At 41.9% G+C, this 14,192-nt stretch overlaps 1 protein-coding gene across 1 annotated transcript in view; it reads right to left on the bottom strand.

The window, feature by feature from the left end:
* Positions 1–911: 911 nt before the first annotated feature.
* Positions 912–14,192, bottom strand: part of NOP14 (NOP14 nucleolar protein) — a 43,419-nt gene continuing 30,138 nt past the window's right edge. The window contains exons 13-18 of the mRNA XM_039539902.1: positions 9,341–9,494; positions 7,566–7,725; positions 4,939–5,086; positions 3,142–3,260; positions 1,639–1,794; positions 912–1,225 (exon numbers count right to left, since the gene is read on the bottom strand). Of these exons, the coding sequence (XP_039395836.1) occupies positions 1,126–1,225; positions 1,639–1,794; positions 3,142–3,260; positions 4,939–5,086; positions 7,566–7,725; positions 9,341–9,494 (837 nt within the window). The 3' untranslated portion in view covers positions 912–1,125. The remainder of the gene's footprint in view (positions 1,226–1,638; positions 1,795–3,141; positions 3,261–4,938; positions 5,087–7,565; positions 7,726–9,340; positions 9,495–14,192) is intronic.

Here is a 14,192-nt window from a genome sequence, read left to right as displayed (position 1 = left end):
CTGCACATATAATTAGCCATGGATGGATTTAGGATATAGGCAGATTGTGATGAATCTTGGGATGGTGATCCAATTCAAGCGACCAACTTTACATGGTGAAGTAGGGGTGAAATACTTCTTGTTTCTGCACAAATGTAGCTGATAGAGTACAAATGTTTTCCAACTGTCATTCAGGTACCCAAGTAACTTAACTTGTTGTGTTATGAAATATGTAAAAATGATTTAAAGCTGTGAACCAATCAGATAGTTATGAAGGTGCTGAGCTAGTCTGTTTAACTGACCCATGTTACACAGTGTTAGGACTGTACGTTGAGATCAACATTAAGATTCAATACATATGGAGCAAATGTCAAGTTATTGAACTGATAAATGGATGTTGGGCTTTAACCATACACCAACTGTCAACAAACTAGTTCCATTAGGCCCTAGAGTACAGGAATCCTACTTTCCTAAAGCTAAATGCTATTTAAAACATTACTGCTTGAACTCCAAGTATTATATACTTGTGATGCTAATTTAATGTCAGCAATTTTGCAATACAGACGCCCCGATTTACACAATCGTTCCATTCCGGAAAGCCTTGTGTAACTCGGATTTTGCACAAGTTGGAAACATATACCCGTACATTATGCAAAAATTTCCACAACTTGAAAATCCCATTTCTGTCTTATGGAACTTTTTCCGTAAGTGTGAATTTGTGCAAGTTGGGTCTTCCATAACCCGGGGAGCATCTATATAAAAAATACACAAAAACGTCTATGCCTGTTACTTGATTCTTTTTAGAATACCCATACAATGCATCATAATATGGACTCTCAGAATTGGTCTGAAGTTCCTGTCAAGAACGTACAGTTTTCTGAACACCTATTCACCAAAATATTTCTCATTAATATGATAGTAAGTACAACAAATACAAAAGGATGTTATCTTTATTTTTCACATGAAAAAATACAGCCAGCTAACCAATTTATCAGAATCCTTTTTCAGACTGTTCTTGAAGGAACCTGTTTTCCACAAAAGGAATGCACCAAGATATAAAGTCTCCTCAAAATCCATCAGTTTATATATTTTACCTGAAAGTAAAAATATAATGTCCCATGGTTTCCTGTTGTAGAATGTCAATGTCTAATTTTTAAACTTCTTCCGCTTCATTGCCTTCCATTCACCTTCCTGTGTAGCAAGGCTATTGAAAAGATTTTTCACTTTTCTTTTTCTGTCAGAATCCCTATAAAAACAAACATATGTTTAAATCTTTATTCTGACATCAGATAAAATAGGCAAAACAATATGTATTTTAATATTTATAAAAAGCTACATTTTTGAAACACCGCCTTCTGCTACAATTTAAATTACACATATTATATATATGTTACTTAGAAATACACATTATGTGACTATATAAATGAAACCGCAAAATTCCAACACATTCAAAATATATAGAGGTTGATGAGCAATAAACATCAGGTAACTCTGATTGCAAGTCTTGTAGTGGTTGCTGCCAAGTTGTCAGACAACTGTTTTGACCTCAACATATGGTTGACCAACATGTCGGTCCTGACAGGGACCAAGAGTGAACACTGGCCAGCATACAGTGTAACTCCACTACCATAATTGCCACTGCCAGTAACCATATATTACCTTTCCATAATTTCTGAAAGCTGCATTCTAGCCAGGAATTGGTTATCTTTCCGGATCTCCCGAACAGCTCCTTTAAATTCACGTCTGTGTTTGTGAATCAGCCTCTTTCTTTCCTGCTCCTCCTTGCTGCCTCCCTGTTTCCTCCCAAACTCGAGGCTGAAATTAGAATGCATGTATGCATAAAATATTATATCAAGTATACTCTTTTATATTTCACAGGAACTAGCTTTTATATAGATGCTACTTTTTTATAGTCTACGTCTTTGCACACGCCTATGGCAACTCTCAATACCAAGGGCTTAACAGTCTCACTTATAATTACATATTTATAGGATACCATAACAAAAATATCTGACTACGTTATATAATTTAGATAAAGAGCAGATTTTCCAGAGCGCCAATACACAGCAATCTTCCACATGTAGCACTACATTCAGAAGTATAGAGGCGGAGAGAACCATACCAGCTGACTAAATCCAGAATGTCAGCCTCTGCAGTTAGTGGAAAACCTGGACAAAAATAGAGTCTCACAATGTGTTCTAAGGTTAATATTTCTCATAATAAATTATAGGAGGGGCAAAATGTGTCTGTGTGTTTGGGGGAATGGCGGATACCTGATCTGTTTCACCCTTTCGGCAAATAGCCAGAGGGAGTTTAGGATGAATGCAAATAGTAGGGCAGATGCAGTCTTTTAACGGAGACCAACACGTAAGATAATTTATGATAGTCACTAGTGCCTCTGTCTGGAAATGAATCAGCAGCCAGTGAAGAGTATTGGTGTAATATGCCCTTGCCAGTCTACCTGAGTCAGAGTGCAACTGCATTTGGTATTAGTAAAAGCTCCCAAATATCTTTCAAAGTTAATGCCCACTACAATCAGGATGTTGCTATAATCTAACCCAGAACACAAAAAGATACATATGATGTGTATGTGGAAAGGTCTATATCTGACAGGAAGGGGTGAAATTTCTTGGTCAGACAAACAAAAAAAAAAAATGTGTTTCTGGCCATTGTGGCAATCTGGGAATCCAGGAAAGCTGAGAAGTCTAGACAGACCCCCAAAATTAAGAACCAGTGTAAAGTAGATACCCAGATTGTATTTTATGTTGTGTTGGAGGTCAGATCAAATGCTCATAATGGTCCTCCTGGCGTTAAAGATCTATGAATCTATTATTGAGGGAGAAATGAATAAGAGCTAGGAATAGTCTCCAGATCTCCTGATTTCCAGTCCTATACTCTAGCCATAAAACAAGACAATCCGTCCTCCATTTCTCAGGATTCCTCCTTCCCTTTTTTAGGGTTGTCCATCTTTGGCAGCATGCACACCTAATGTAGGAGACGCAACTCCATTCCCCTTGTTTTTCCTACTTTTCAGAATCCTACTCTGCTTGGAAATTTAGAAAAGAATGACAAACAGCCTTTAGCTGAAGCCTATCTCCATGCTCCTCAATGCCTAACCTGCAGTTTTGCTTTCTTCACTTCTCTAAGGATTACTGTACTTACACTTTCACAATTTTGGGCATGTACAGTTTCAATGGCACAGGCTTCTTTTTCTCACACACCAACGGGGTATAGTGTTTTCCTTTGTCCTCTAGCTCTTTCAGAGCATTTTGATGCAACTCCTGAAAATGCAAAATGAGGTTAGGATTTTAAAAGCTAATCAAAGATTTCACATTTTACAAACCAGTTATTGGCTGTCTCAGGAATAATGTTTTCCTGGCTAAGGCATCCTCAACAAACTATCTTCTCTCTTAGTAAGATCACAATTAACCTTTAGGATATTTGCTAGTCCTGAAGAGTTTTAAACCTTTAGGTCTGGCTGGTTTCAAAAGGCTTTCCAAGGTCTACAGGGGGTGCTGTGATGGACAGCAAGAAGGGTCTGTGGCCAAAGAGAAAAGAGGCCAGGTTGGCATGACTGACAACAGACTAAACCTAGTTTAACTCAGGTCCTGTTTCTCAGCTTAAAAACTCTAAGGCTGAATATTCATTGCTCTAAGGGTTAAATTTTGTGACTCTAACATAGCCTATCCATGCCATCGACATTACATCAAATTCTCTAACATATTTCATGCTGCCTCTTCTGCTAGAGAGGACGCATGCTACTGCTAAGTAAGACGGTCCATCGTCACTGAACGCAGAAGAGAGTCAGGCTACATTCAGATCATCTTATCCTTCCATCTCTGGAAAAGAACTAACTAACTGGTGAAGCTGACAATACATATTTATACTGGTTTTATTAAGGCACCCATGTCCATGATATCTATTACTTTATTTGATAAATTTGTTTGACTGTACCAGTGACTTACAGATTCATACAAGATCCTAAGGAACAGCACTGTCAGAATGCTAGTCCTATAAAAAGGAGCTACTTAAAGAGTTACCACAATGGAGATGCCTTAAATGTTACCTTCTCCACTTAAGTTCCCTCTAAGCTTGCGTGACTGTGCAGCAGGCTATCAAGGACTGTGTAGGTGGGGAAAGGCGTCTCTCCCCCGGCCCCAGACCTGGAGCTGCCGCAGCCGGGGAGAGGCACCGCTCTCCCAGCCCCAGGCTGCTGCGGCGAGAGGGAACTGGGGGGAGTCTTCTCCTCTTGCTGCAGCCCGCACCAGAAACCCCTCATCTCCATCCCCACACCAGAGCCTAAGCCCTCACCCCCAGCACACCCCAACCCTCTGACCCCGGCCCTGAACCCCCACCCACACCTCGAACCCCCCTTATCCCTGGCCCCACCCCAGAGCCCAGCCCTGAGCCCCCTTCCACTCTCCAAACCCCTCAACCCCACCCCTGCCACACATCACCTCCATATTGGTGCACGTAACAAAATTCATTCTACACATGGATGTAAAAAATTAGAGGGAACATTGCAAAAAGGCGGGTTTGGCTGCACCATGGAAAAATATCCATGCAAAACGTTATGTACACACTCCAACTTTTCCACAGAAACACTGATTTAGTCTTCAAATTGTCTAAGGGCTTGTCTATAGACCAACTTAGTGCACAGCAAGCTGGGGTGTGACTTTACAGTATAACAGTCGTAGATCAATGTGCCTTACAGAATTTTTAGTGTGCAGCAGCAGGGACCACATGGGCACTTAGAGTGTGGCAGGCTAGCGCATCACAGAGATTCATACCCCAGGTATCTGCACATCAAATCCTAACAAGATAACATGCTTGACCTTTGAAAAAATATTTCACTTTGTTTTTATTTTTAATTAGCTTTATGTTTTTTGTTAGCACATATTGTGACCCCAGAATTTACTAACTTCTACATGAGCAATTAGTTTTTTGGGGAACATTTACCTGCAGTGGTTCAGGGTATTCACTCACTGGTATATGTTCTGTAAGAAGTACTCTGATGGGTTGCATTATTTCATGGAAGGATGACAAAGATTCATACAAAGCTGCACATTTCTTAATGAGATCCAAACATACGGCTAGACATGATAACCTGTTAGAGAGATGTACATAGTCACGTTAAAATGTTATCTGCAATAATTTTACTGCATAATTAGAATATGCAGATGAAAGTTTCAAGAGCTTCAAACTAAACGAATTATAGGCAGGGCTGATAGTGCCACCTATTTTAATGAGAAGCGTCAGGCAACCTTAATAAGATCTCTGTCCTCATGTTTTGGAGGAGGCACTTAAAATTTGGCATAGGTTGCCTTTTGTGTCAGGGTTGTGCCCTTTGCCATCTTTGTGAAAATTCACCCAAAACTGGCCAAGTTAAAAGCCTCTGAAAAATTTCAGTTTGCACATGCTCAGTAGAGACTTCAATTTTAGAAGCTAAATTTCTGAAGATTCCATCTTGACTGAGCATGGCTCAAGCTTCCCAGAACTCCTAGTGCTGACTATACTATGCATATACCATCCTCACAAAGAGCAACTGAGCAGGCTCCATCCCCTCACATCTTCTAATGATGACAGGACTCCACATGTGCCATCCCCACAGAGTGAATGAGCATGCTCCAGCTTGGGGCTATACGTGGCAAAGCCCAGCTTTCCCTACAGTGACTGCTCCCAACCAGAGGGATGTTAAGGGCTGGAAGTGAAACTCTCCTAAACTCTCAACGTTCCCTGGCACTCAGGCAGCATGGAAGAGAAAGCTGTCTAATTTAAAGGCAGAGGGAACAACAGCAGGACTGAGGGGAAGGGAAGGACTAGATAGGGGACAAGAGGTCTGGTGATACAAGGACTGGAGAGATGGGGGAAGCTGGAACTGGTTGGGCAAGAAGAGTGGGATTCGAAGTCAGAGAAGAAAATGGCAGCGGGGGATGACAGACAGTTGGCTGGGGTGGGGAGGAGACGGGGTGTGTGTGCTTGGGACTAGGAACCAGAGCATATATATGGGCAATTGGGTAAGGATGGGGGAGGAAGGGAGACAGATCCAACCAGGAGCCAGGGTGCAGGGGAAGAATTAAGACTTGCTGTGCAAAGTGACTGGGACAGGGAGACAGAGAGTGGGGAGACATGGGCAAGGGGATGGTTTGATGGGATACTAGATGGGGAGGGCTCTGAGTTACTACAGAGAATTATTTCCCAGGTATCTGCCTAGTAGGTCTGACCCACATCCTCAGGGTCTAACTGATTGCCATATTTGGGGTTGGGAAGGAATTTCACCCCAGGTCAGATTGGCAGAGACCTTGTGGGTTTTTCGCCTTCCTCTGCAGCACTGGGCACAGACTACTTGCAGGTTTAAACTAGTGTATGGTGGATTTTCTGTAATGAAGTCTTTAAATCACTATTTGAGAACTTTAGTAACTCAGCCAGAGGTTAGGGCTCTATTACAGTGCAGGTCAGACTAGATCAGTGGTTTTTCAAACTGTGGGTCGCGACTCAGTACTGGGTCGTGGAGTGTAAGGCACTGGGTCACGGCAGCTCTGGTCAGCATCGCCAACTGGACCATTAAAAAGTCCCATCAGTGGTGCTGCCCGGCTAAGGCAGGCTAGTCCCTACCTGTTCTGACACCGCGCCACACCCCCCTCTCTGGGGGGAAAGGGGGCTGCATGGGGCTCTGGGCACTGCCCCCACCCTGAGAACAGATCTGCAACTATACTGAGCCCTCACAGCTGCAACTGAAGTCAGTAGGAGCTATGCTTTGAACATATAAAGTGCTATACTTCAAAAAAAATCAGGTCCCAGGAATCTCAAATTGGCATCGAAAATTAGTGGAAACTTTTGACCTTAATCTCCATGCCTTAGTTCCCTGCCTGTAAAATGGGGTAATATCACTCCCTCACTTCACAAGGATTTTGTGAAGATACATTCATTGATGTTTGTGAAGCACTCAGATATTATAGTGATGAGTGCCACCGAAAAGCCCAGGAAGAAATTAATAATTCTGTCTTCAGAGTAGGATTTGAATAGTGTGCAGTAAATAAGGCCTATGGCCACACAAGGAACAACGAGGATAAACTATTCAGTAGCTGCTCATTAAATAAACATAATCCATTCTGTGCATCGAATGAGGCTCAGACTCTGTGGAAAAACAGAATGTGATCATGTAACTGAACACTGAATCACAATGCATATCCACAACTTCTGAGCGCTTGACTTTGCGATCTTAATAATGTTCTTTCGATGTGGTTATTTTTGCATGTAATCAAGATTTATTTCTTGCTTAAGGGTCTGACTCTTCAAAATGTTTAGCAACTCCTGTGGGGTGCTGAGCATCCTCAAATCTCAAGAAGGCCAAAAAGAGTTGGCAGTGCTTAGCACTCACAGAAAGTGCTTTGCACTTTGCAACATCAGACCCAAAGAATGGTATATTTTATTTAATATGTTACAAGAACCATATGATGAAAATAATTTATGACAGTTGTCCACCCTCAGCTTTTGTTCTAGAAGGTAACATGCTTGACAGAACACTGACACCGAAGTTACACAAGAAATAACTTGGAGTTTCCCCTTACATATTCTTCACATACCTGAAATGATTCATTTCTGTTGTGCTGCTTTCCTTTAATCTAGTCACAATACTGAGTGGCAGATTTTGCTTTTTCCAGGTCTCCATATCCTTCTTATCACAGACCAAGAGTAATTCTGAATTTTTTCCTGCTGGTCTGAAAGGATGTACTAGAATATAGCCTAAAAAACCAGTTACAACAGTTATATACAGATTAGTTCTCAAAATTAAAAAACTTAGTCTTAAAACAGGAAAAAAGCTAATTTATAGAAAATGTATAGTTTATAAAGATCCTTTATTCAAATTAGGCTATTTCAAATATACACAATGCTAATCTCTTTACAGAAACATTAGGCCAGTAGTAAAGTCAGCGGGGGTAGGGGAGAAAGACGGTGGCACCTGTAGGGACTAGAATAAGAGATCAGCTGGAAGAGGGAACTTGCAAAGCAGTAGGGATAGTGGTGTCAGGAAAAGTTTCACAGCTAGGGGAGAATCAGGAAGGTTAGTTTGATGTGGTTATCTAAAAACCGCGATGGCATGGTATTTACCAGAGGTGGTTTTTACCAGGTTAAATCACAGTTTTTGCCGCCCAGTGAAAAACTAATTAGCCCCAGTTTAAGGAATTTTCTATGTTAAAATCTGTTTAATTAATGCATACAGCACTACACTTAGTTTTAGGTACACAGTCAAATTAAGCAGAAATTCATAGATTTTATTTGTACAACCCTAAATTAAAGTAAAACTGCAATGGGTGTAATAAGAAGATATGTAATTATAATACGCACATCGGAATGTCTATGCATTTTGATTTGGTGTTTTCTCAAGGAAGTTATATCTGTCATGACTCATATTTCAGTTTTCAATATTATATAAACAAAAGTCAAAGATATTTCATTATATGAAAATGACAATAATGCAGCGTTGTGGGCTTGAAGCATTAAGCAATCAGAAGCCTGCAGAGTTGCAGTCTACCAGTCCAGGGCCATTTGATCATGCAGCGTTCTGTAGCAGAAATCCAACTTTGACACAGTGGTTAGACCAAAACTGTTCCTCAGTTCTGAATGAATGTATCCAAAGTTTGAAAAAATGTGTTCTATACTTGCTGAACTTGCTGGATAATGATGCAATAATTTCCCCCAGTTTCCTGGTTTAAACTGGCTTTAAGCCAGTATTTACCAGCACCCTTAGTCTACATGGTATTCATTAGATGATGTTGTTGAAAAGTGCTAAATATGAAGATTGCTCTATGTTACAGGACAGATTGTCCCCTCTGTTAATATGGGTGCAAGGGTTAGGTAAATCCAGACAGGTATGTAAGGAGGAAGAGTATCAGCTTTGTGGCATACACCTCCCTTGTATCCTGATTGCATGGAAGCCCCACTGCAGTTCTTCTGGCATTTTGGTTAACAGGTGAAGAGTGGGTAGCATCAGCTGCAGTCTGCAGCATCAATTGCTACCCCAACAACTCCACAGACATTAACTTTATCAGCATTAACTCACACTGGTTTCCTCACTATACCATGGTGCCCAAAGGGGAAGGAGCTGTTTTTCCGTGGGGGCTGGGAAGCAGTGTGGAAGACAGCGGCTTTAATGCAGATGGCGCTTGTGTCTGGTGGATCTCCTGGGAACTGCAGCATTTGAGAGCTTAGTTTCCTGGTTAGCTCAGGAGATCTATCTAGGAGATGACTTGGTCTTTCATTTGGAACATAAAGCTCTCAAGGCGGAATTTTTAATTGCAAGGAAGCTTGAGGTATAAAAACAATGCACATTCATATTTATCACTCCAAGCAAACTTACCTTGTGGTCGTTTCTGAGGTATAGATAAGTGAAGTACTCCAACGAGGAAATTGATAAGTTCTGGTATGAATCGTTGAGATAGTGATACATATTCCAGGAACAAACAGCACACAAACAATCCTTTAACAACATCTTGTAGTGTCATGACTTGGCACTAACAAAAAATAAAAAAAAAACCCTGCATTAACATATTAGTATGAAATTTAAGGCTTTATGCCATGAGCAAAAATAATAACCTCTGATAAAGAGATTTTAATAAGTTTCACAAAAATGTATGATCTAAACAACTGGTCACTTTTAGCAGCTTTTAAAAAATTAGCTAATACATTTTTTGCTGGGGTCATTTTTAATACATGTTGCTGCTCCCTAGTAAAATTTGACACCTTATCTCATTGAAGGGAGGATGTGCAGCATTCAGCAGAAACCTTGCCAAAAATACTTTAACCACTAGAGGGCACTAAAGCACAAGAATTACTTCCTTTTTATATCTTGCCTTGTTTCTGGGTACGTCTACACTACGGGATTATTCCAAATTTGCATAAACCGGTTTTGTAAAACAGAATTTATAAAATCGGGTGGAGCGCGGCCATACTAAGCACATTAAATCGGTGGTGTGCGTCCATGGTCCGTGGCTAGCGTCGATTTCTGGAGCGTTGCACTGTGGGTAGCTATTCCCTAGCTATCCCATAGTTCCCGCAGCCTCCCCCGCCCCTTGGAACTTCCGGGTTGAGATCCCAGTGCCTGATGGGGCAAAAATCATTGTCGCGGGTGGTTCTGGGTAAATGTCGTCAGTCACTCCTTCGTCTGGGAAAGCAACTGCAGACAAGCATTTCGCGCCTTTTTCCCCTGGATTGCCCTGGCAGATGCCATAGCATGGCAATCATGGAGCTTGTTTTGCCGTTTGTGACTCTCACCGTATGTGTACTAGATGCCGCTCACAGAGGCGATTCAGCAGCGCTACACAGAAGCATGCTTTTGCTTTTGCATGACAGCAGAGATGGTTACTAGCCATATTGCACCATCCAAACCCTTCCATAAATTGGAACTGAGGATGATCATGGCTACCAGTCCTTTTGTACCATTTGCTGCTAGTGCCCGGCCAATCAGCCAGGGCGCAAAGCCAAGATTGGTTACTAGCCATATTGCACCTTCCATCGCTTTGTACCATTAGCTGCTGTCATAAGTGCCCCTGGCCAATCAGCCAGGGGCTAGCAAAAATTGGGAATGACTCCTGAGTCAATCCCTCCTTTTGGTATCTAAAAATAGAATCAGTGCTGCCTAATATAGGCAAGTGTGCTAGAGAACCACCGTATCATAGAACCAGAGAGCACAGCTGCTCTGTGTCAGAGCCTGCAGAAATTATTATCTGTATGCTATTCACAGGGGTGCTCCTGTAACAACCCCACCTGTTGATTCCGTTCTTCCCCAGCCTTTCTTGGCTACCGTAGCATTGTCCCCACTTGTGTGATGAATTAATAAAGAATGCAGGAATAAGACACACTGACTTGTTAGTGAGAAATGAGTGGAAGGCAGCCTCCAGCTGCTATTAGTCCAGACAGGACATTAAGCAGTGTGTAGGAGAGAAGCCCAGCATCCCACTGCTAGTTCAGGGCAACTGAATCTTTTCTTTACACATGAAGGGTGGGGCTGATGGAGCTCAGCCCCCTGTTGCTATGATGAGGATGGTTACCAGCCATATTGCACCATCCATCCACCAGAAAAAATTAGGGCCAATAGGCTGATGACGAGGACGGTTACCAGTCCTTTTGTACCATCAGCTGAGGCTGATGATGAGGCTGGAGCTCCATCTGTTTGCACGATCAGCTGATGCTGATGATGAGGATGGATTTCCAGCGTATTGTACCATCAGCCGCCCATGGCGGGAGCACGGATGTTGGTGTTGAGTGCTGCACTATCGCGTCTATCTGCAGCATTCAGTAAAGATAGGGTGACATGTAAAAGAGTCAGAGGATTGTTTTACCTTTCGCTTCTGGGGGTGGGTGAGTAGATTGCCAAGCTATGCCCTGACCCGCGGACACTGTGTTTGACCCTAGAAGCATTTGGAGCTCAGCCAAGAATGCAAATAATTTTCGGAGGCTGCAGGAACTGTGGGATAGCTTCAGTCCTCCAGTCCATGAGCATCCATTTGATTCTTTGGCTTTCCATTACGCTTGTCACGCTGCAGTGCGCTGAGTCCCTGCTATGGCGTCTGTCTGGAGATTTTTAAAAAAGGATTCTGAATTTCATCTTCTGTAACGGAGCGCTGATAGAACGGATTTGCCTGCCCTTACAGCGATCACATCCGCATGGTCCATGCGGGAGCTCTTTTTTTATTTTGATTTCGGACTGCATCGCCACCCGTGCTGATCGGAGCTCCACGCTGGGCAAACAGGAAATATTCAAAAGTTCGCGGGGCTTTTCCTGTTTACCTGACCACTGCATCCGAGTTCAGATTGCGGTCCAGAGCGGTCAGTGATGCACTGTGGGATAGCTCCCGGAGGCCAATACCGTCGATCAGCGTCCACACTAACCCTAATCCGATATGTTAATACCGATACTAGCGTTACTCCTCTCGTTAGGGAGGAGTACAGAAACCGGTTTAAAGAGCCATTAAAATCGATATAAGGTGCCTCCTAGTGTGGACGGTTTTGGCGTTAAATCGGTTTTACGCTCCTAAAACCGATTTAAACGCCTAGTGTAGACCAGGCTTCTGATATACACCTCTACCCCGATATAATGCTATCTTTGGGAGCCAAAAAAAATCTTACCGCATTATAGGTGAAACCGTGTTATATCGAACTTGCTTTGATCCACCAGAGCGCGCAGCCCTGCCCCCCTGGAGTGCTGCTTTACCGCATTATATCCGAATTAGTGTTATATCGGATCGCATTATATCGAGGTAGAGGTGTACTTATTCTATTATTTGCTCGTCTGTTAAATTTAGGTCCTACAGTTTGCATCGCGATGGTGTGATATCCACTTTTAGAAAGGAACTAAAGAACAACCAGATTTCAAAGAAACTCTGCACCTCAAATGAGATAGGAGCAACTGAATCTGGACATTTCAATTATATAAATAGGGCTTTAGGATTGAAAAATGAGTCACTTTTGTTCAATATATTTCAATGTAGTTAGGCAAGTTCTGGAGGGACAGAATAGATATTTTATTTATAAAATCAACTGTCCCTCTTAAATAAGAGCTATTAGCATATATGGAAGATAGCATCACTAATTAATAGGATTCATTAATCCTGAATTTCATGACTCTCACAGACTTTATATACTAACAAAAGAATGGCTATACTGGGTCAGACCAATGGTCCATCTAACCCAGTCTTCTGACAGCAACCAATGCCAGATGCTTCAGTGGGAATGAACAGAACAGGGATATTATCAGGTGATCCATTTTCTGTTGTCTAGTCCCAGCTTCTGGAAATTAGACATTTAGGGACACCCAGAGCATAGGGTTCCATCCCTGACCATCTTAGGTAATAATCACTGATGCACCTATCCTCCAACAAATTATCTAATTCTTTTTTGAACCTACTTATACTTTTGGCCTTCACAACTCCTGGCAACAAGTGCCATACGTTGACTGTATGTTGTGTGAAGAAGTACTTCCTTATGTTTGTTTTACACCTACTCCCTATTAATTTCATTGAGCACCCCTGGTTCTTTTGTTATGTGAAGGGATAAATAACACATCCCTATTCACTTTCTCCACACCACTCATAATTTTATAGACCTCTTACCATATCTCCCCCTTAGTTGTCTCTTTCTAAGCTGAACAGTCTCTCTTTTTAATCTCCCCTCTAATTGGCTCTGTTGCCTCTCTCTTTACCCTTTCCAATCCTAATATATCGCTTTTGGAATGGGGCGACCAGATCTGCATACAGTAGTCAAGATTTGCGCATATCAGCGATTTATATAGTGGCCTGATGATATTTTCTGCCTTATTATCTGTAACTTTCCTAATGGTTGCCAACACTGTTAGCTTTTTTGACTGCTGCTGCACATTGAGCAGATGTTTTCAGAGAACTATCCATGACTTCAAGATCTCTTTCTTGAGAAGTAACAGCTAATTTAGAACCCATCATTTTGTATGTATTGGATTATGTTTTCCAAGGTGCATTACTCTGCATTTATCAACACTGAATTTTATCTGCCATTTTCTTGCCCAGTCAGCTAGTTTTAAGAGATCCCTTTGTAACTCTTTGCAGTCTGTTTTGGACTTAACTATCTTGAGTAATTTTGTATTATCTACAAACTTTTGACACCTCACGGTTCACTCTTTTTTCCAGATTATTTATGAATATGTTGAACAGCACAAGTCCCAGTACAGATCCTTGGGGGGCCCCCTCTGTTTACCACTTTCCATTGTGAAAACTATTCATTAGAACATAAAAATGACCATACTGGGTCAGAGCAAAGGTCCATCCAGCCCAGTATCCTGTCTGCCGAAAGTGGCCAATGCCAGATGCCCCAGAGGGAGTGAACCTAACAGGTGATGATCAAGTGATCTCTCCTGCCATCCATATCCACCCTCTGACAAACAGAGGCTAGGGACTCCATTCCTTACCCATCCTGGCTAATAGCCATTGATGGATTTAACCTCCATGAATTTATGTAGTTCTCTTTTAAACCCTGTTATAGTTCTAGCCTTCACAACCTCTCAGGCAACGAGTTCCACAGGTTGACTGTGCGCTGTGTGAAGAAGAACTTCCTTTTATTTGTTTAAAACCTGCTGCCTATTAATTTCATTTGGTGGCCCCTTGGTTCTTATATTATGGGAACAAGTAAATAACTTTTCCTTATTCACTTTCTCCACACCACCCATGATTGTATATACCTCT

Source organism: Mauremys reevesii, linkage group 5 (assembly GCF_016161935.1).
Source record: "Mauremys reevesii isolate NIE-2019 linkage group 5, ASM1616193v1, whole genome shotgun sequence".
NCBI lineage: Eukaryota > Metazoa > Chordata > Testudines > Geoemydidae > Mauremys > Mauremys reevesii.
Note: the sequence above shows the minus strand (reverse complement) of the source record. Positions and strands in the feature narration are given on the sequence as shown.